Below are 22,140 nucleotides of genomic sequence, written 5' to 3'. Positions count from 1 at the left end.
TATAAAACACTCTAGAAGATTTTCTAATATTTTAAGCTCAAATTCTTCCCATTGCAAATTTCAGGGCAAATAAAAATGTCTAAAAATACTTAAATAAAGTAGTAGTTTAAAAGGGAAAAAAATAACTACTTTTTTCCTAATTCTTACTTCTATTGACTAAACCACAAAAGCAACACTGCCGTTGAATGGATTTAGTCTCCTTAACATAATATTTGTTTGGGGTTAATTAGCACGGCTGAAGACTAATCTCAATAATTGTTTGTTGTTTCCACTGGAGGCAGGTTTCCCTCATGAAAGAATTGGCATCTTGGAGTTTCAGACTAAAACACAGAGGTGAAAGTAGCTGCTCTCTCCATTAGATGAACAAGACAGCCTCCTAACATGTAGCTGCCTCCTGAAACCAGGCAGCGAATGTCTCTGTCTCTCTCATGGCAACCAAATAAAGTTGTCAAAATTATTCTTAAGTACTGATAAGGTACCTAAACCAAATACTGTACAGAAAAATAAGGAATATATCAGTATTTAAAATATATATGCTGCCGAGCATTTTTAGTGTCATTTCTTTAAGAAAAGCAGATCTAATTAGCTGTATCTCTAAAGTGCGCACCTAGCATTTTTATTATGTATTATAACATTTTGCTTAGAGTTGACATTTTTATTCTGACAAGCACTGTCTGGAGAGCTCTCAATAAATAATACATTTACAATTTTCAGTAAATAAGCACTGGACACAAATCGTTATCCTTACTTACAGCTGCCCCTCTCTAATAGTGCTTTTACAAGTAAGGTGACTATTCAGTCTAATGCAATACTCTCAGTGCTGGGAAGATATTTTCATTCATTACCCCAGTCACAAGCACTTAAAGGACTTTTAGGCCCTGTTGCAAAACAGCAGGAATGGCAAAGCAAAATAAGGCCAACTAAAACTAAAGTTCATCACCAAAGAAATCTGAGGTCATGCACCCTACAGAACTTGGAAAATAGAATGGCATACAACATTGGCCACATCCGAGCCCTGTCTTTCCCTCACATTTTTATATCTACGTTAGCAATTTGAGGAAGGGAAGTACTGCAGTCTAGTCCCTACTATTAACCTGATGACTAGAAAATGTATTCCAATTCCCATTTTAAAGAATGATTTGATCATAACGTTGTTTGTGTCACAGTACATCAGAAACCAATGACGTTTGAATTTATTTTTCTGCTGCCAAGATCACATAAGTGAAGCAACTCTCTGTATTTTTACAGCTATTTATTCACTTACATTCTTCACCACAGAGCCCAATGTCAGTTGTACCCATTCATACTGAGCCTACATTTCTTATTGCCCTAAGGAAAAAGCTGGCTTTTTAGGTATCCTTTTTTAATAATGCTTTCATAATACTAATAACATACAATTAATGTAAAGATAGCAGATCTTACACCATGTCCAAAAAGGAGACAAAAATGTAGAGGAGCATAGTGCAGAAAATTATATAAAATGGAAGCATGGAGGTGATTTACAACACAGTAAAAATGAAATTAAATGAAATTAAATTGTATTCAGCAGTAGACAATGTCATAATTGAGAGGTACAACGGGATTAAAGAAAAAGATGAGATGACCTCTGAAGGTAAGACATTGGAAAACACAGTCACTGTGGAAGAACTGGTTGGAATTGTCAGTAGATGCTGGCATTGAGAAGATTTTGGCCTGTTTCAGTTTAATCTGTCCCTGCCTACAGCTCAAGTTCAGAGACAATGTGGAAAGGTTGAAAACCCATTTGTGCTAATGAAAAGGATTTTACTCATCGCAAATATTCAGGGCTGAATAAAGATATTTCCTCAACGTAACATGAGCAACTCAAAATGTTGAAAGTAAACATCAACCCCAAAATACTTTAAAGATTATCATAGCTAGAAGGGATGTCCCAATCTTCAGAACTGAGACCTGAATTTCAGATTCCCCCCACATTATGATTCAAGCTATGACCAACTCAATTTATTAGCAAAAGCAACGATTTTGTAGAGGTACAGAGGTACAAAGCTTCAACAAGAAAACAACTTGCATTGGGAAAAAGAACCTCCAGAAAAGTAGAAGCTCCATAAAAAGCCATAGATCCTACATCTAGGTAACTGCCTGGCAGTGACCAGGGTGTGTTATTGCCCGATAGGTCCTCATGTGGCTATTTCTATTGAACTTTCAGCAGACCCTATTATGAAAAATGCTACCATCACACTCGCCTCATTCTTGTTGATAATCCTGAATTACAGCTAAGAACTGAAGGGACATGAAAACCTTTTAGCAAAAAAGATGGTCTCCATAATCTATTGACTTATTCATATAGACCTTATTCTTCATGATACCTATGTAAAAGCCTGTGTTGTTCCCCATTTCTGTGCCATGAACAAATTTCAGAACAAAGAAAAATGATGGGAAGCTTTCAAATGTAACATGGGACATACTGAAAAATGCTGAAGAATTACTATACTGTAATTCTCACAGAACATGTAATGACTATATGTTCAAATGCTACAACACTGGGCAAGACCATAGTGTAGACAGCTAGATAATAAACACAAGGATAAGGTGGAAAGATGACAACATGTGCCAGTTTCTTAAATAAAAACTGTGAGGTAGCATTTAATCACAGAACAGTACTGTGAAAGACTTAAAGGATATAAGACAGGAAATAATAAAATAAAAGCATAAATTCTCATATACCTAGAAGTGGCCAGGTACAGTATGGTTACACAGGCTAGGTCTGCCTTTGCAAAAAAGAAAAAAATAGTTACCAAAATGTATGTTGCATTCTAAATATCATTAAACCAGGTTCATTAAAGTTATTTCTGTTTCAGACAAGAATGATTTTTGATAGAAAAATCAAATACATCAGATAAAAGAAACTAGGCTGCATCTTCTTTTGGTTACCAGGTAAATAGCCCTAGAAACCACTTTCTTTGTGGTAAGGCTCCTAAAAAGTCCTAAATTACTTTAATTTAACACATTAAGACAGGAATTCACTGTACACTTCAACAAACGAATTCTTCAAAAATTTGTGATATATAAAACTTGTCTAAATAGAATATTTTTCTAAAATAGCAACAGAAATTGCAAGAAGAAGAAGTGACCAATGTAATTTTACTAAGATCATTGGATGAAAAAAAAAGACAGACAGTGACTTGCATTTAATTTTATGGTACCAACGTAAGTAATTCAAGAAAGTTTAGGAAAATGTGCCTCATATCTCTCCTCTAACTTGATCTGAGTTGTCTATTTATTGTGTGGACTTTTGGGCTTTTGCATTTTTATTTTGGAAGCATGTTTGGAGTTTAGCAGAAAAATTCCTCTGCCTAGATGCTATCGTATATGGCTTCTAACAAAGAGCAAGTAAAAGATATGCATTAAATTAACTATATATGTAGCTGATTCTGAATTTGCTTACCAAAAATTACTTTAAAGAAGAATAAAAGGGAAACACGATGACGGTGGTAACCAATAGATGTGGCAAGGTTTTTCAAAGATGATGAAAGGATTTTGAAGAAAGTGGATTTTTCACATCTGAAGAGCTTGTTTCTAGCTGAGAGGTACCCCAGCTACCATTTATGAATTCCATAGGTATCACAAAAAATAGAAGCGTAGTATTAAATAATTTTTTTTTAATTAGTTTGGATCATCCTAATACCAAATCTCAGTAACATTTTTAAAGCCTTAACCCAGAACAAAATATCTGAGCCATCAAGAGAACCGAAGAATAAAGAAAAGGGGTCTATAAATGCCAAGTGTAGTAGGACAACCAGGGATCATGCCTTCATCTATGGGAAGTGTGGGTATAGAGCACACCATAAGACAGATAGGTTGAATTAAATCTCAGTAAAACTTCTGAAAAAAAACCAAACATTCAAAAATATTCATTGACCACAGATGGTCAGTAGTTCACTTCTAGACCTGATCCACAAAAGCGAACTCCTGACATGTAATGTCCTCAAAGGTTGTGCTTAAAACTATACCAAAAAACCAAGTGTATATGCCTGAACTCCATCTGTTCTTAGCTGTGGGAAGCTTAAAACAAAGAATACAAAACTGAAACTCTCCTTTAATGCAATATAGCACACACATTCCGTAAATAAAAACAAAAAACCTAACAACAAAAAAACCTGCATAAAATTACAGCTGAAATTGTTTACCGATGTCCAGTTATAAAACACAGTTTGTGAAAGTTTAAGTTGCCTTATTTCCCAATGAAGTCAACAGGAAATATGTACATATCTGTGTATGCAATACTTGAGTGTACTGTCCTTACTGGCATTATAGAAAATTTTATAGGGAAAGTGTTCATCTATTTTAAGGCAATATAAAAGAAAGCCTTCAATTATTATTAACTAATGAGGCTGAAAGAAAAAAAAGGAAAAAAAATAACAAAAGACAAGTTCAGAAAAACCACCACTATCAAGTAGTGTAGTAAGGTTTTCCTTATTGCATGTAAAATGAATAATACATGTGAATCCTTAAATTTTAATTTAAGTATCTTTAGACATATTATATATCACTGTGAGTTACTTATATCCACCCATAGAGAGAGAGTACAGACAGGTGCACATGACAGAGAAAAGATGGAAATTTATGAATATACGACTCTTTATATAGATGTTCATTATTCCAACACACATACGTAAAAATCTTTGATCTCTGAATGTTCAGCTATGGTCTTCAAGGAGGAAACAAGAATGGGAAGCAGTTTATAAAAAGCTTGTGCTAGAATTCTGAACTGAGCTTGGTTGAAAAATGATACTGTATACATCACTCAGGATCAAGGTCAAAAGTGAATTAGGAATCCAGCCCCTGAGTAATGAGGGCTTAGCACTTAGCAGAAATGACATGCCCAGTTTCCAGCTCAGAAGTGCCAGCTGACCTGCCAACCTAGCATTCCAGATCTCAAAGAGGGAAATCTGCTTTCCTAGCTACAGACAAGATGTGTACTACTAATTATTGCTGGTAGAGGCTTATGATGAACTACAGCACGACAGTTGTCCGGAAGCCAATTCTCAGCCTAGAATTCAGCCCAGGTGATGTAAATCTTCCTCACAAAAGTAATATAAGCAATATTCTGAAAGAAAAGTCTTTTACTGTAGGGGGATGGAAAGGGAAAGAAGCAGTCTGACCGTACTATCTAACTTAAACTCTTCATTTGAGCTGCAAAGAGATTTAATATTTCATTGTACTGGAGGATACTTCCAAAGGGAAAAAAAAAAAAAAACAGTAAAACAATCCTTCTGCTCATAGAAAAACTAAGATGATTAATATATTGAAGTTATCCAAGAGGCCCTACAGTTTAGTGTTGTTGATTAAATTAGACACCTGTTCATTTCTGACCTCTTCTGTCTTAAGAGAACACATGTCAGCAAAGTCTTTACATACTCAAATTAACTCTAAGTATTTGTATCATTCTGGTTTTTTTTTTCCCAGTTACAATTTTCTCATCAGTTTTCTCATTTTCAAATCATTACAAAGTAAGACACAGGAATGCCTTAGTGTACTATACTGGACCATGAAGTCAAAAAATGTTGTTTATCCTGTGACGCTGGTAATCTTTGTTCAAACTACAAATAATGCTAAAAATGTACCTAAGGTATATTCAGTCCTGTATGAGGTGCTCATGTTCCCAGTGTTATACGCAAGACATGACACTAGCTGAAGCACTATTATTAAAGAAAGATTAAAACAGCTGTACATTATGCTGAAGCACTCACTCCTTTACAAACAGACGGTCCTGGATTACAAGCAGCACTTGACCATTTAAATCACTACAACAACCAGATTTAACCAGCTGGGCCATGTTCTCTTAGGCAATGCCTGTTGACCTCCTCAGTCACAGCTGCTCAGATGAAATTCTCATTAGACAACATATTTTCAGAAGCCAGAGGACTCTGATTAAAGCTATCTATTTAGACATGATAAATTCTTTCAGTATATACCTCTTTCCCAATGTTATGAGGTAGAACGGAGACAACAAATACTATATAAAAGCATAATAGACATCTAATATCTGAAAGTATAGCACAAAATATTTAAGTATTTGACACCAGCAACTCATATTACTCAAATTCAGATCCTATATATGGCCCAGTAAGTTACTATAATAACATTAAAAGAGAGTTGTTGCTGTACTTGTGTGGGGGTTAGAGCAGATGACTGGAATTCTTGAGTTCTGAGAGCCAGGCAATCACCAACTGTATGAATTTTAACAAGAGCAAGTGACAGATTTTGTACCTGGGGCACGGCAGCACTGGATGTACATACAGACTGGGGAACAAGAGGCTGGAGGGTAGCCCTGAAGAGAGGGACCTGGGCATTCTGGTCAACAGCAAGCTGAACATGAGCCAACAGCGTGCCCTGGCAGCCAAGGGGGCCAACCGTGCCCTGGGGGGCATCAAGCCCTGCATTGCAGCCAGTCGAGGGAGGTGATTGTCCTACTCTGCTCTGCACTGGTGTGGCCTCACCTCGAGTACTGTGTGCAGTTTGGGGCACCACAGTATATTAGGGATACAAAGCTACTAGAGAGTGTCCAGAGGAGGGCCATGAAGTTAGTGAAGGGTTTAGAGGAGAAACCATATGAGGAGCGGTTAAAGTCACTTGGTTTGTTCAGCCTAGAGAAGAGGAGACTGAGGGGACACCTCATCATGGTCTACAACTACATCACAAAAAGAAGAAGTGGCACTGATCTTTCTGGCAACAGGACCCGAGGGAATGGCAGGAAGATGTGCCAGGGAAGGTTTAGGTTAGATATTGGGAAAAGTTCTTCTCCCAGAGGGTGGTGGAGCACTGGAACAGGGTCCCCAGGGAGGCAGTCACGGCATCAAGCCTGATGATTCTCAAGAAGCACTTGGACAACGCCCTCAGAGATATGGTGTTAATTTTGGGGCTGTCCTATGCAGGGACAGGAGTTGGGCTCAATGATCTTTGCGGGTGCCTTCCAACTTAGGACATTCTATGATTCCATGATTCTTTATTCCACTTCTAAGTCTACAATTAACTTGGCATAAAACTGTATGTTAGCCCAATTCCCACAGCTGCATTGATGATTGTGGAGCTCCTCCCCATAAAAGATGCTAACATGTACAATTAATTTATTCCAAGGCGTGATGCAAGGCTTCAAGCCCCACAGATTTTACACAGTAATATGCAGTAGAAATACATGTCTTTTCCCATGTCATTAAAGAAATTATATTATGCTATCTATTGGCTCAAAAAATCAACAGGTGTTTTCAATTTGGATAGCAATTTGTGTTACATCAGGACTTATTACACAAAGGGTTCCTCAACAGCATTAGCTGCATACATTAAGAAAAGACCTCCACAGAAAACTATTTCAAAGGATAGATGTTAAAGAGCATCATGTATGGTACATGTGTGATTAGGCTATTAATTAGGTTGTTTAAAAGAGACTATAAAATGGCAAAACATTTTCATAATCTCAGACCTCATTTCTCCAACTGACTCTGCACTGAGTCAGTTGCAGCACCCACAGTCACAACAAAGATCAGAGTCTCAAAATAGTAATTATTTTAAAAATGTTATTCTATTCCAATCAAACAAGTATGGAGAGTTTACTTCTTTTTAATTCAGAGAAACCTCTGAATACTGAAATAGCCATTCCAATCTGTCATAGAATTTTGGTATTCCTAGTCTACAAAGTTTAAAACCATAGAATTTCCTAAGTGTAACATCCTGAAGGATTTTCATCTTTCCTTGTTAGTAATTTTCCATGTTAGTTTATACGGTACCAGTCAAATGTTCATTAATTATTTTCTGTAAAATGGAAGTGACCTTTTTTTCTACAGAAAATGCTGGATGGATCGAAAAGAACTTAACAGGAAGATACAGTCAATTACTTTTGAACTTAAAGGCAGATTTTAGAATGGTTTTCCAGTAGAATGTGGTCCATAAAAGGCAAGATTATTTTATACTTCAGAAATGACCTCTGTTTCACAGCTGGTGGGAACATACAGCACAGAAGGCTCAAATTCAGTGAGAGGGATCTCTCTGCTGTGCACATACCTCTCAAATCAACTAGTGTATAGTAATACAGAGGAAGTGCAGAAAATTATTGAGAATTCATACAAAAATAAGCTATGAAATGCTTGAATCCTTACAGTAACATACTATGTTTAAAATTTTGATGCACATTTTTATTAGCACACCATTCAGTATACTCCTGGAAGTCTTAGCTGTGGTGTCACTATAATCAACACCAACTTGTATACTCCTGCAGCAAAGTATGAGCCAAGACCTTTGATTAGCATGGAGTGTTGAACGACTGTTACTGCCTGTAAAAAACAACTTTGCCAAAGTAACATTTAAAATATTTTTCCTAGTCTAACCACCAAATCTAAGAAAGCAATTTTTAAAAGACTGATCTTTACAGCTGAAAACAGACAGATGGTAGTAAAGAATCTGGGACATTCTCTCTTTAGAGATGTTTCACCAGCTTCAGAAAGGACACCTATAGAACACATTTATCTATGTGCTGGCATTTAACAATTATGCCAAGAAATTTGAAAGCCAGCTTCCATCTCTACACGATTTTATCCCATATTTTAATATATTATTGTATCAGCATCAATTTTAATTGAAATCTACATTGCTACATGGAGCCAAGGGATCCTGAAGTGCACTGTTTGAAGTGCACTGTGACCATACCATGAAACTGAGAAGGTAAAATCATTCTAAACTTATTCATATTTCAAATAAAAAAAGGAATCACAAAGTTCTACTACCTTATGGTTCTACTACATTATAAATATTCTTCCTGGGTTATTTTTAATGCCACAAAACAACACTGGTAAATTAACAGGATCCACACAGATGCCTCCACATCTATTTATCTATTTCAGAGCTTCCTGCTCTCACATCTTCCCTGGTTCAAACTCATGTATGAGCTCACAGACTAGAAAGTGTTGTTGCAGAAGCAACCAAGACTTCATTTTACTTGACATGGGGAGGCATTTTCATAATGGACCCTGACCATGTGCACACATATTCTGATAAACTCATTCTCCGATTCTGTTTTGTTTCTTTCATTAGCAAAGCCAATGAAAATATCTGAATAGGACTGAATATATAAACAGCCTTATGCTTAAAGATTTGTCCTCATTTTTCTCTCTCTCAACACTTGTAATGATATCTAAGCAGACTGTAAAAAAGTTGATTTCTTCAGCCACAATTATAGATATATAGGTCAGAACTAAGTACTCTTTACACTTAATATTGTTTCCTATTCTCCTAGCCACAGATGATGGGTCATTAAGGTGAAAGATGAGAATTTCTAAGGCAAAATAAAGCAGCTTGTTTTATTCATCCCTATTGTTCAAAATAAACATTTATCTTTTAAAAGAAAAAGAACACCACTGAAGAATATCCATCACAACTCTACAACCAGTTAAGAATTCATCATAACCTTTCAAGTAAGAGTTGAGTTTTCACCTAAACCAACATTCTTGCTTTGACTCACAGACAACCAACCCAATTTAGAAAGTTTAAAAAACTGGCATATTTGTCTAAAATCCCTAATGGATCTCAAGCTACCATTGCTATGGTAACCTGTGAATAACTTTATCCTAGCCTTTGCCAGTTATGCAATTTTCTGGCTTTTGATACCCAACACAATCTTTATGCTGTAAAAATTGTAGGGTTTGGGAGTGGGGAAACTATCGGTCTTATCCAGCACATACCCTCTTGCTCAGTCCTGGTCATTTCTTCTAGTTTCTTCTGCTTCAGTGTATCCACCACATCTGCAAGGCTTCCTTTGCGGCGTTCTGGCGTTCCAAAATTAACACTGGTCATTAGCTCACTGCGGTCACGGCCTCCTTCGTCGGGCTTGTTTGGTGAGGTAGAGGTATTTCGGAAGGAATATAGGGAACATAACTTATTACTCTCTGACTCCTGCAAAGAAAGAATACAATGTGAAAACATAGGCTATTCTCTTACGTCGGTAGGATCTCAAACAGGTAAAAGTTGAAAGCATTATTTATTATTCTGTAATATTAACAAGCCTACATGTATTCTCCTGTTTCTAAAATGAGCATTATGATTTTAATTTCTCAGTTTCAGTGCTTGACAGGGGCTCTTTTTTCCTTTAGGCCAGTCCAGTTCCATGCTTCTAACAACCATACTTCATGCCTGAGATACTCCGCATCAAGGATATTCCTTGTCAGAAACGAGTCACTTCAACGCTTTTTTCAATGAATGTAAGCTTTTACAATTTAATCTAGTTCCTTAAGTAAGAGCAATACATGTAGCACTGAGAGAGAAAATACAGGCAAGGACAAATTATTCCTGGATAGATCCTCAGCTAATGGAAAACAGCTTAACTTTAAAACTAGAAAAAGAATTAGACCAACAATGACTGAGAGGCAAGGAAGCTACTTCACACTTCAGCAAAAAAACTTATAGTATGTTTTTACCAATGCTCGTTCACTGCTATTTAAATTAAACTCTTTTCTTAAAGAATGAAGGTTATAATATACAAAAGGATATGTTACTTTCCAGGCTAACATAGACAAGGATGAGAAAGGAAATAAGTTTATGGCAGAACAAGTCATGTATTCTCATATATAATTATTGAGACTACATGTATCACAGAAGGTGTTACATAGTTAGAAACAGAGAGAAGTAAAAATGGTTTATCTCCCTTGTCAATAGATAATACATCATGTTTGAGCAATAAGCTAAAAAAAACAAAGGCATCAAAAAGCAACAAGTAATGTCAATTCTCCTCAGTTTTGTGATATAACCCAACAGTCAAGCCCTTCATGAATTTCTCTGGTTCAGACTCCTCATTCTCCCAACCATAGGTGCAACATTGCTGCATCTCTGCTTTCACCCTTTCAGCTAAAAAGAGCACAAATTCTTCAATTTGCCCTCAGAAACTCAACCATGGGAATTTCTTCTGCACTTCCCTTTCCAAAATTATTATTCCATTTTAATTTTTAATAATACTAAGCTAGGAGTGCTAAAAATTGGAGGTAAAACAATATCAAGGTTTTTTGTTTATGGTATGCCTGGAAATGTCAGCAAGTATATTTGATGCCATAAAACAGATTTTCTTTAAAATTAAAGAGTAATAATAATAGTGGCAATATATCTAAGAATTAAAAGATTAATTAATAAGTCTATCAAAAATCATTCTCCCAATAAATATTGCTCCCCACAAACAATAATATTTCTACTATTCCATGAGCTGAAAATACCCATCTACAGAGAACTGAAGAAACTTGTGTTGGGAAATGTCCCAGGTGAAGCAAGGTCTGAGGAAAGACAGACTAGAGAACATTAACCATCAGCAACAACATCAGACACAAATCTTTGCTTCGGTCTTGAAAGGATTAAGAAGTAGCTGTGCAATGTAACAGAAGGAGCAACACTAATGAGCAACTGTCTTAACTAAGGGCTGTGGACTGCATAGAAGGTGGTGGTGACAAATCGTCATCAAGCACAGCAGTATATGATCAGCACAGCACTATTATTGCCGTTGGAGAAGGAGGCAGCCTTTGCTAGTGACAGTGAAAATGTATTTATTCACTAAGATATTTAACTAGAAGACACTATCGCATCCCAGCAGTAGCAGCATCCCTGTCAACACAGTTATAGCGACAGAGGTTTTGTAAGCACTGACAGAGAGAGAGGTGACATGGAACAAAAACTTTACTTTCATTTTTTTATCTATCCAACATTAAAGAATTTTTCATTCCATACATTTGTATTCATTAAAGAATCAAACATCACAAAGGACAACAATAGCTTAGACCAGGTACAGAACTGAATTTATTTAGTTGCCTTTCAAAAAGGAAGACTTTCTTATCTTCAGTTGTTTATGAAAACTACTTTGCATTTTTCTTAAAACTTGATCTAAGCTACAATAGAAATTACAAAAGCATCTTCTAGTATTTTTTAAATTTAAAACTTGTATTTCTATAATACTTTTCCTCAACAAAGAATTAATATTATATAACAAAGCATTTTCACCCTCGAAGACTACAGTCTAAGAGCAAATTAGTAATTTTAAAGGAGTTTGTTCTCAAGAAAGCAATGTCCTCTTACAGTGCATACCCACACTCAATGCAGTGTTTTTCATGCTCTCAGCAAGGAACACTAAATCTATTGTTTAGGCCGGAAACAAGAAGACAAGGCTAATCTGTGGAGCAAGTAGAAATGACTGAATGCTCTTCCTCCTGATAAACTATCCTCTCCCTCTTCTGGATGCATACATAGTCCAGGATAATGTTCCTTCACTGCTAATGAAAGACTGTCCAAGTCCTGCCTCCATCAGGCGGTACATCCACACTTCTTCTTCTTGCCCAGAAAACTGCAACATCCGTAATGAAGATAAGACAAGTTTAAACTCCATGGAAATAATGTACGTTTATGGAATGGAGGCAGAATGACAGCCTTTGCAAGAATGAGGATCCAACTAATAGATATGTTATATTGTCAGTTTTGTGCCCAATAAAAATAAAAGAGTAAAAGGTTTCCCTAATGTTTTTGGTTCTGTTTGGCCCTACAGTTGTAGTACTGCGATCGCTAAATGGCTAACACATTTGCAGTGTGTTAGCTGAACTGGCACGCTAAGAAATCCATCAAGGATGACTTTCTGAGCCCTGCCTTTTTCTGAAATCAGAAATGGTTAAAAAGGGTGGCTGAGGATTCAGCAGAACTGTGCAAACTGAAAGGCAGTCAAAGGATTAAATGGGCAAATGGAAAAACTGTAGAGTAGTCCAATGAAAATACCTTATCTAGTAACAGCAGAACTCAGCTAGAAAATTCTAAATCAGCTGCATGTACAATTATCTACAAGAAACAAAACCAATTCCCATGTATTCTATGATTCTAGATAAATTTGTGAATAATCTACAAATAAAATGTAGATAAAATGAGACATTGAAAAGGCTTCAGAAGGAATTTCATAGCTATAGAATCAGAATAGATATTTTTACTCCTATGTATCTACTGTTGGCAGCTTTCTTTTTTATTCCAACCATAGCAACAGGTTATATTGACCTAACATTCATGACAGACTAGAGAGATCAAAAAACAGTGGGGCAAGGGGAGCATTTGTGTTATATTTTCTCTAGAAAGAAGACTCAACTGTATTTGACGGAAGTTGTTACTGCAGCATTCAGTTTGTGGAAAATCAAATAAAGGTTACAGCAGATTTATGAAGGACTTTAATTTGCTTGGTGGATCTTAGAATCTTTTGCAGATCGATGCATGTCATGCTTATGTCCCAGCACCTCACCCACTGCATGACCAAAATCGCATCTATCGCATATATCAGATGTAGGCCTGGCTCTCAAAAATTAATTTGCATTGACATTCACAAGCAGCATGCAGCTACCCTCCTAACATAACTGAAAATACATTCTTATGGCCCAGGTATCCTCTGAAAAGAGACTAGTGGATCACATGTGTTGTCTGGGAGAAAAGTTATAGCATCTCCACAAGTTGTTGGTCCTCTTGCTTTAATGCATAAGGTACTCTTACCAGAAAATGTGAATCCAGACTGGAAAAGGACCACCATGCTTCTTATCATAGAACAAGAAAATAAATTCATTGCTAGGAAAGGAGAACCTGGTTCTTTTGAATAAGGGAGGATTCAATAATGAGAGTTCCTGTCTTTGAGATACTTTATAAAACCACCTTTTACAGAATGAAGAAGCCCCAGTTCATTTCACCTCAGAGGTGAAAGAAAGGATGTTATTAAAGGTATTTTTCACACTTTTTCCAAGAGCATGGAAGGAGAGATAAAGACAAGTAAAGTACCTAGCCCAGATCAACTTGAATGTTTTCATTTTGCAAAATCCAGCTGAGCAATACATCAGCAACCGATTAAAATTCTCCATGCAGGTCAACTTTTCTCAGCATAACTTATAATACTTAACAAGAACATGGGCAGGAGAATATGCCTGATAGGAATATCCACTTAATGTATTTGGACACAATCTGGTGCCCAAATTCATCCAATAGCTACATAATACACTAGACAACCGACACATCCCTGAAAGCTCAGGTTTAAAATTAATGTATTTCTGTAAAAAGGCATTTCAAGCCTTGAAATAGTATCTTCAGCACATGACAGTCCCTTTGAAAGGTGAATTTTTCAAGGTCTGCTGTTCTTACTGATTTCAGTGATTTCCATGTAAGGAGTGGGGATAAAAGGAAATATCTTATTATAAAGACAAATAGCAAACATTTAGTCTATGGACAAAAGATTTAATGTAGAGCATGCTTCATCATCCAACATTGGTGAAATGCAGTCACAGTAAACCCTACACATTTTTAATCTTGACTATATTAGAAGTAATTGTATTTCCAGTCAATAAATAAAACAATATTGCCATAAAATAAAGCGTTGGTATAAAAATATTATGTCCATCTCAAACACATTTTACTTCCAATAAGAAAGGCGTGCTTAGAAAAGAAGAAATTTAAGAAAAAGCTGTATCTGTAAAATTTTGAACTTGTTCCTAACAGAAAGTGTTAGGTAAAAGTATTGCTTACTACAGATAACGTAGCAAAGTGACTTTCTTCTCAGTTTCATCCAAAGTGACATCTGGTGCAGATTGCTCAGGATGCCACCATACTTTTGCTAGACTTATAAAACTATCCACCCACTCATACGTTAATACTGGATAATTGTAGAACAACTGTTTATGCCCATATGAGAACATATAAGGGTACTGCACAAGGAGTTCTGCCCATCACAATGGTGACATTTCCAGACAAGCCCTTAATAAGGGGCAAACATTAAAATTTGAAGGCAGCTTATTACACAAAATTAGGCATAAATCTGACTGCTTAAGGGCCAATGTGTGTGACTATTTTACATCTTAAGCTTTCTTCTTTGCCTTATTCAGTCAGATACAATGTTTTCAGTTGAAGGGGTATTATTTGCAGAGATGACTAAAGCAGAAAATCTTACTGCCCAGCAGCTGAAGACAGACACTCAAGTCTGGACCACTATTCCAGCTGCTTACTAATCAGCAAGGGCAAAATTGAGTCTATTTCTGAAATGTTGTTTTTTAATATCAAGGTAAATAAAGGGCATTTCTCCTGCGTACCTTTCCTTGCCAGCCCATTGGCACAGACAAAATTTTATTACAGATCATTCAACCCATTGTGCTTAGTGTTTTGACAAAATGTCCCTATCATAACAGATTAAATACCTATATATAGCCATTCAAATTTAAGAATTAGGTTTCAAAGTGAACAAAATGGAGAAAAATAAATAAATGCATGAAAGAGAGAACACCAGAAGTTATCAAGGCATGAATACTAAAATACTATGCATGGCTCACTCAGGGACAGGTAGCCCGTTCATTAAATCATACTTTCACTTATCCCTCTAACCTCTACCTCCTCCTCTACTTGTATGTCCATGAGAAAACAACGTTAAGATTTCCAGTACAACATGGTAAAAAGCTTTCCTGGGTCTATCCTTGGCCGTTTTCTTGTTAAAGGGGCAGCTTACTTCTTTAACCAATCCCAAGCTTGCTTTGAATATTTGTGGTCCAACAACAGTGTCCTTAGTCTCATCAGCTTTCCAGGTTACCTCGTGTAAACAAGTGACCTGTTGGCCATTCATTTTAGAGTTGCCGTGAATGGCTCAAGTATAGTTCTGCTAACAGCAGAAACAATTCTGAATAATTACGAACAATGGCTTGCCGTAAATGAAGAGAGGGACTTTTTGTGACTACATACATGGTATTTTCTTCACAATCCATAATAATTCATTCAAAACTGCTACATTAAGATAATATGTATAGATATTTCAGCATGCCTCTTACTCTGAGGAAATTATTTTTTAGAATGTACATTCACCAAATTTCACAAGTTACATAGGTAAAATTCTTCAAAAACAGAGTTATTTAGTTTCTGTACAAAGGAAACAAAACCCTTACAGTTTCTTAGGTGTTCCTGTTTTAAAGGGATTGAACAAATAATCATAATTTTCTTGTTAGTGTAAAAAATGTGTTTTCTTCTGTATTTAGATTTTAACAATTTAAGTAGTTCATATTCCCATGAGTGGTCCCACTGGTTTTAACAGAATAAGTGAAGAAGTACTGCTGTACTGTTAGGTATTGAAAGTTCACCCAGTATTTTTCATATCGGGAAGCTAATGCTTACAGCAGTATCTGCAAACTGAATCAACTTCAAAACAACAAAAAGTATCAACTTTTACGAAGCCCTTTCACTTCCAAAATAGAACAAACACAGACAAAATTACAGTTCTATTGGTGAAAAACAGTAGGCTAAAAATGAAGATTCAATATTCTCACTCCTTCCTCTGAACAGCTGACATACAAAACATGGGGCTGAGAAGCAACATCTCAGTTTGGGGACTCCACAACCATGAATGGAGATCTGGCTTGGGACGTATCTCTCTTTGGGATCCTCTTAAGGGTTAAGGACAGACCAACAGTCAGGTGAACTGGATTGTCTAGCCTTAGAAGGGGGGAGTGCACAAGGCTCTGAATTTTAATAAAGAGACGTCACAATCTCTTTATGGTGGCATTCATCTTTCATGTAGGGTGCGTAGATTCTGTCTCAAAGAGAGAAGCTCCCTGAAGGTGAGAAAAGAGGAAAACTTGGGAACTGAAACTGTGGGTTGTACAAAATCAGGGTCACAGTGTTAGTTAGCAATTTAAGAATAACTTCCATTGACTTTGATTGAAGGTTGATGACTGCAATCCTACTCAATAACCAGAGAGAAAACTGTTTCTGTAAGAGTTCAACTGAAATCACAGGATGAATGGCCAAGAAGTAGAAAGAAAATATTAGTAACATAAAATGTGTTAGCTGAATTGCTTATTTCCATGTGGATGAAGCTTTTCTGTTATAAAGCGATATTTATCTGTCTCTGCATTGAATGGGACACATGTAAACACCCCAGGAAAGTTGGATATCCAGAGTGGTTTTGATTCCAAGTACTAGAGGCATGCTGGCACTTGGAACAAGTCTGGAGTTAACATATAATGAAAGCAAATGTTTACAAAATCATTTCCAATCACTACATTAAATAAGGTTTCCCATTTTGAGGAATTTAATTAAATAGAATTAAGAGAAATTAAACATCTAAATGATCATTTCCAATTCTCATCTGATTAAAAAAAAACCCAAAAGTTTTATTAAGAAATATTTATTTAAATCAGACGCTTGAGAATGACTGCTATGTGCTGTTGAGAGAACATCATTTGTAAAGTCTCAGCAGATTATGCTAGTGGGAGGGCAAATGGCAAGTAATGGAATAAAACCACAGATCTTTAACTCAGCATTTACTCTGATAAAACTTACACTGATTTCACTGCCAAAGTATAGGCTGAATACAATCTGTAAAAGGCTTGTATTTCACCTTTTATACACATCTAAAAACCTCAAGAAGAAACAATGCAACAGTAAGGACTAGCTCTAAGCCAAGAAATAATACACTAAATTAAGAAAAAATGGTAAATAACTTTAGTTTTGATCATAGGTTTAAAACTGAGATGACATAATAATCAGGCATACATGACACAAATATGGCCTTATGAATAGGCCACTGCAAGACTAGATATCACTTTGGAAGGAATAGGCAGGGACTCTTGTTTTGATGTAAAACACGACTACTTAATTGCAGCAATCCCTTCATAGTCAGTTGTTGGAGCAAACCAAATGAATCCAGGTACACCAACTTCTGAGCTTTCAGAAGGTTACAATTTTTCAACTATGTGATTTAAACCCATCTCTTTACAAATGAGCAAATCTGTGTAAAATGTTGACAGGCATTTTCCTCCATTCCAGAATAGAAAATCACCTCAAAATTGTTAAACACAATGACCAATCATTTCTATATGGCAATCGACTCACCCACAAATTATACGCATAAACTCATGTGTGCTTTTGTAAGAGTTAGATGGTAAGGATTTCCTTAATTATCCAAACACCATATGTCCTAACTCCCTGTGTTTAGGTTTGGCAATAAATCACAACAATATTGAGACTTTATGCCCTGGACTTTGACTAAATGCTCTTATTAAGGAAAAAGTAATGGAAGAACCATTTACAGAATGAGTATTTAGACTTATATTTTCATCTAAACTGAAACTGAAGATGCATTGTGATCAGCCCCAGCTGATTAGCACTGTTTACCTTTTGGGTAAATAAAGACACATATTTTGTGATGTATACTTGTCAGAAGCTGCCAAATAAAACAAGGGTTGTGTGGCTTGGATATTCCAGACCACTTTGTGTATACCCAACTTCCTCCTATTAGGTCCTCTTAGTTGTCCAACTTATAACTAGATCGATTGTAAATATCAAAATAAAGTTTGTATTTATGTTTTTAGCAATATCAAATGCACATGGAAATCCTTCTCTGTATACAGTTACATGACATGTGTTACATGCTTTATTTTTCCCTTTTAGCATTTGCAGAGGAATGCATGCAGGAAACCAGCCTGCTGCATAGAGTACTTGTATTTCTTTAAGGTAAACACTGATGAAACTTTTGGAAGACTAAAATAAAAACAAGACATTTATGAGACATAAAGGTATCACATAAAACTGTTGTGAATTACAATAACATTGGCTGAATCCCAGAACAGATAATCCTTATAAACATGCAGGAATGTTGTAAACTATATGAATGTCAGTGATACAGTACATTCGGATCTCCATATTACACTTGGTGCTGTGTAAGTCTCAGTCACTGGATTTTTCATGGCCTCAAAGATTAAAATAAATATATGTGGTATCTTTCCTTCCTCCATGAAGACATTTTATGTACACAGTTTTATTATGCTGTACACAGATTCCAAAGTCTGTTTTTTCTTGAGCTGTCAAAGTACAAAAGAAATGCAAAAAGTCCTTGCACAGATGTAGTAAAGTGCTGGATTTTATCTTTTGGCAGGTGCTCAATATGCAGCCCACATAATCACATGTTAATGACTGGAGTGTGTTAATCAGCATGCATACCTGATTCCTTCTTGCCCAAGGAAAAAAAATTTAACAATTTAGAGTGTGTTAATGCTTCTACTTTTGAAAAAATTAATGTCAATATACAGAACTGAATTAAAAACTTTTCAGAAATTGCTCTATAAAAAATAGGAAGTGTTAAAGTAAGAGAAAGAAATAAAATTACTGTGGGTTTAGATGAACATAAACTACAAGTCTTTTGCAAAAAATTCAGTGGATGATTAATCCTATTTAAACACAGTTCACACTAGAATACAGGAAAAGGTTTAAAATAGACCATGCATTTGGAAAAATAAAATTGTACAGTGTCAAAATGAAAATGATACAAGTATAGCAGGCATGCCAAAAAGGACAATTATTTGATTCTTAAACTAAAGTCTATTTTGTTTTTCACCACCCCCATTAACCACATTATCCTGCACACCTTTAGGGAATTGTTTTATTATTTTTGATGTGAAGTGTAAACATCTTTTTTGTGCTAAAGCTAGTAAAACTACATCCTTGATCTTTCAAACCTTTAGACATGTGCTTAACATTATAGTTGTTGGTAGTCCTAATAAAGTCAGGTTAAACACATTACCAAATGCTTTTTGAATCAAAACAATGTGCTTGAAAAAAAAAGTATTTCTATCTTTTCTGCAATATATTTCTCACAGAAGTCTATTTTATGGGAAAATGAAATGTCATATCATCTGCTTTTTCACACCCTCTAGTTTCAGCCAAAACTTTGTACCCATGCAATCACATATGAAGGTATTTATCTCTGTAGTTAGATAAAAATTGTGATGCGCTACCTGGCATGCAGAAATAATATCACAAGCACAGTAGAATTGCTTTTGATCATCACAAAATTCAGATTTGTACATGTAAATAACAGCTGCATGAGCAATTTAGCAGATACAGAATTGCCAGAGTTTAGGGCATTTATATCTGATGCATTTTATACGCTCATATCCAGCCCGTAAATGAACTAAAAATAAAATTTCAAAACATGTAATTGTATCTATAACTTTTGAGAATTTGAAGCCATGAATTTATATAACAACAAAATCACAGTGTTTTGCATGTATAAACATTTTTCAGTGATCTCTCCTAAAAACCTGAGTTTATTTTCCTTAAAGGGAAGAACTTTCAACAACAGAAGCTAATAACAAGGCGGGGGGGAGTGACAGGATTGTGCTTGTTTTATGTAGAGACAGTAAGCACTGAAACATTAAGACCTTCAGGGTACCACCTCTTTTTGCCTTTCTGATGCCAGTAGTTTTGGTAAAGCTAAATAAAGTTACATTTGATACCTGGTGATTTAAAATTAGTTTTAAAAGCAACAAATACATGTGGCATTTAGACAACTTCGCTTTTCCTTCTGCATATACAAATCTGCTGTCAGTACTGGTGTGACCTACGTGCAGACACAGTGGAAAGGTAGCAAGCCTTTCATTCTTTTGGCAAGAAGTCAACAAGATAGAGACTTGATGTAATTATGAAATATATGTTGATGTTGCCATTTGAGATAAAAATCCAATGAGATATATTTCATTTCTAAATCTAAGGGGTCTCTGAATGATGTTACAAAATGTATAGGGAAACTAGCACATATTTGGAGGGAATTAACTTGTATTTGTATATGTATATGTGTTTGTTTTTTCCTGTCACAGAGAAATAACATCCATCCTTTAGACTTGACTTTCTTCTGTGGTTCACTGTAACAGTCATTCATTGCATCGTTCCAAGTAACAGTAGAGCAAAAAGATGTGGATGTCCTCATTTGGTGCATGCAACATGCTGTCTATATACCCCCTGTGGTGGTGGGCAGGGGAGGAACATTAGTGGGAAAAGAAAAGTACAGTGACCATCACAGTGATACATCATCACATATAGTGATCAGCAGAGTGCTTGTGAGTTCTTCACAAACCCTGTCTGTTACCAGATTGTTATATTGGGATTGAGGACAGGAACAGAATTTGGCTCTCTCTTCTTTTTACTGTTGGGGGCAGGGGGGACAATTCTGTGATTCCATGTTTCATTAGGTTAAAGCTGCTCACATTTATTGTTCACAAGGCTCACATCTAGCCTTTACAGCCATGGGAATACACCATCCCATTCCTCAAAGATCAGGCCACTTGTCCATCTAATTCTGTATCTTGCTGTTGGTGCTGCTTTCTCCTGATACTTCAGAGCAAAAATAGAAAACCTTCATAATTTACCTCACAAGCTGTGCAGGGCTCTGTATAAAGATGGGGACTATCCCTGGTTCCCCAGTGAACAAAGCACAAATTATGATTCTCCATTTCTTTAAATATTTACTACTAAACATTTTATTGGGATACAACAGTTCAGTTACTATTAAATTTAGCAGAAGTAAGTATTGTTGGCTATCCCCTCTCATCCTCTCAGTCTGTTGCCCTGAGAGAGACAGGTTTTGGATGCAATCTAAAAATTTGACTGTACTTCTTGCCTGCCACTCACTGTCCATGGAGAAAGCAGGATAGTTTCCTCATTATCTTAGCACCACTTCACCCTCTTCCCTACAGTTTACTGCAGCAAACAGATACATCCTTAAGCTTAAAATAGATTTTATTTTCTAGTAGAACTACAGGCAGCAATAAATACCCATATATCTAGGTATTTTTATATTAGGTTACAGTTAGAAATACACATATAAACTTTTCAGCTCAGTAATATAAAATTACAGAAATCTTCTGGTTGTTTTATTTTCTCCCCACTGTAACATCAAATTGACTTGTGATACGATACTCGCAGTGTAAGTCATTACAGGTCTGACGTTACAGTTGTTACACATTGCTGAATCTGTCAAATGAATAGGAAGCACAAAGGGAATTTCCAAATGCAGCTGCTATTTCCCATTTGTTAAATCCTTTTATTACACCATATAAGTACACAGCTGGGAAATACTATAGAGTGGGAGTTAAAACAAAATATTTTGGCTTCCAGACATTCAGAATACACAAAGGACTCAGTGGAAAGCAATGCCTGATATCAAAAGGGAGTGAAAGTTTGAAAACATTTCTAGCCAGTGTGTTTTTTATGATAATACACAATGTAGTTTAAAGGTATCTTATATTACAGAAAGTGCTGCATACCATAAATGCTGAGGAAAAACTCAATCTCTTTTTTCAGTCAAATTGCCCTAGT

The 22,140-nt window shown here is 35.9% G+C and overlaps 1 protein-coding gene across 14 annotated transcripts in view; it reads right to left on the bottom strand.

Moving 5' to 3' along the window:
• SOX6 (SRY-box transcription factor 6) overlaps positions 1-22,140 on the bottom strand; it is a 379,848-nt gene that overhangs the window by 208,158 nt on the left and 149,550 nt on the right. For all 14 annotated transcript variants that reach the window (XM_075094704.1, XM_075094700.1, XM_075094707.1 and 11 more), the window contains one exon: positions 9,711-9,921. In XM_075094704.1, coding sequence (XP_074950805.1) covers positions 9,711-9,921 — 211 coding nt within the window. The remainder of the gene's footprint in view (positions 1-9,710; positions 9,922-22,140) is intronic.

This window comes from Phalacrocorax aristotelis, chromosome 5 (assembly GCF_949628215.1).
Source record: "Phalacrocorax aristotelis chromosome 5, bGulAri2.1, whole genome shotgun sequence".
Taxonomy (NCBI): domain Eukaryota; kingdom Metazoa; phylum Chordata; class Aves; order Suliformes; family Phalacrocoracidae; genus Phalacrocorax; species Phalacrocorax aristotelis.
Note: the sequence above shows the minus strand (reverse complement) of the source record. Positions and strands in the feature narration are given on the sequence as shown.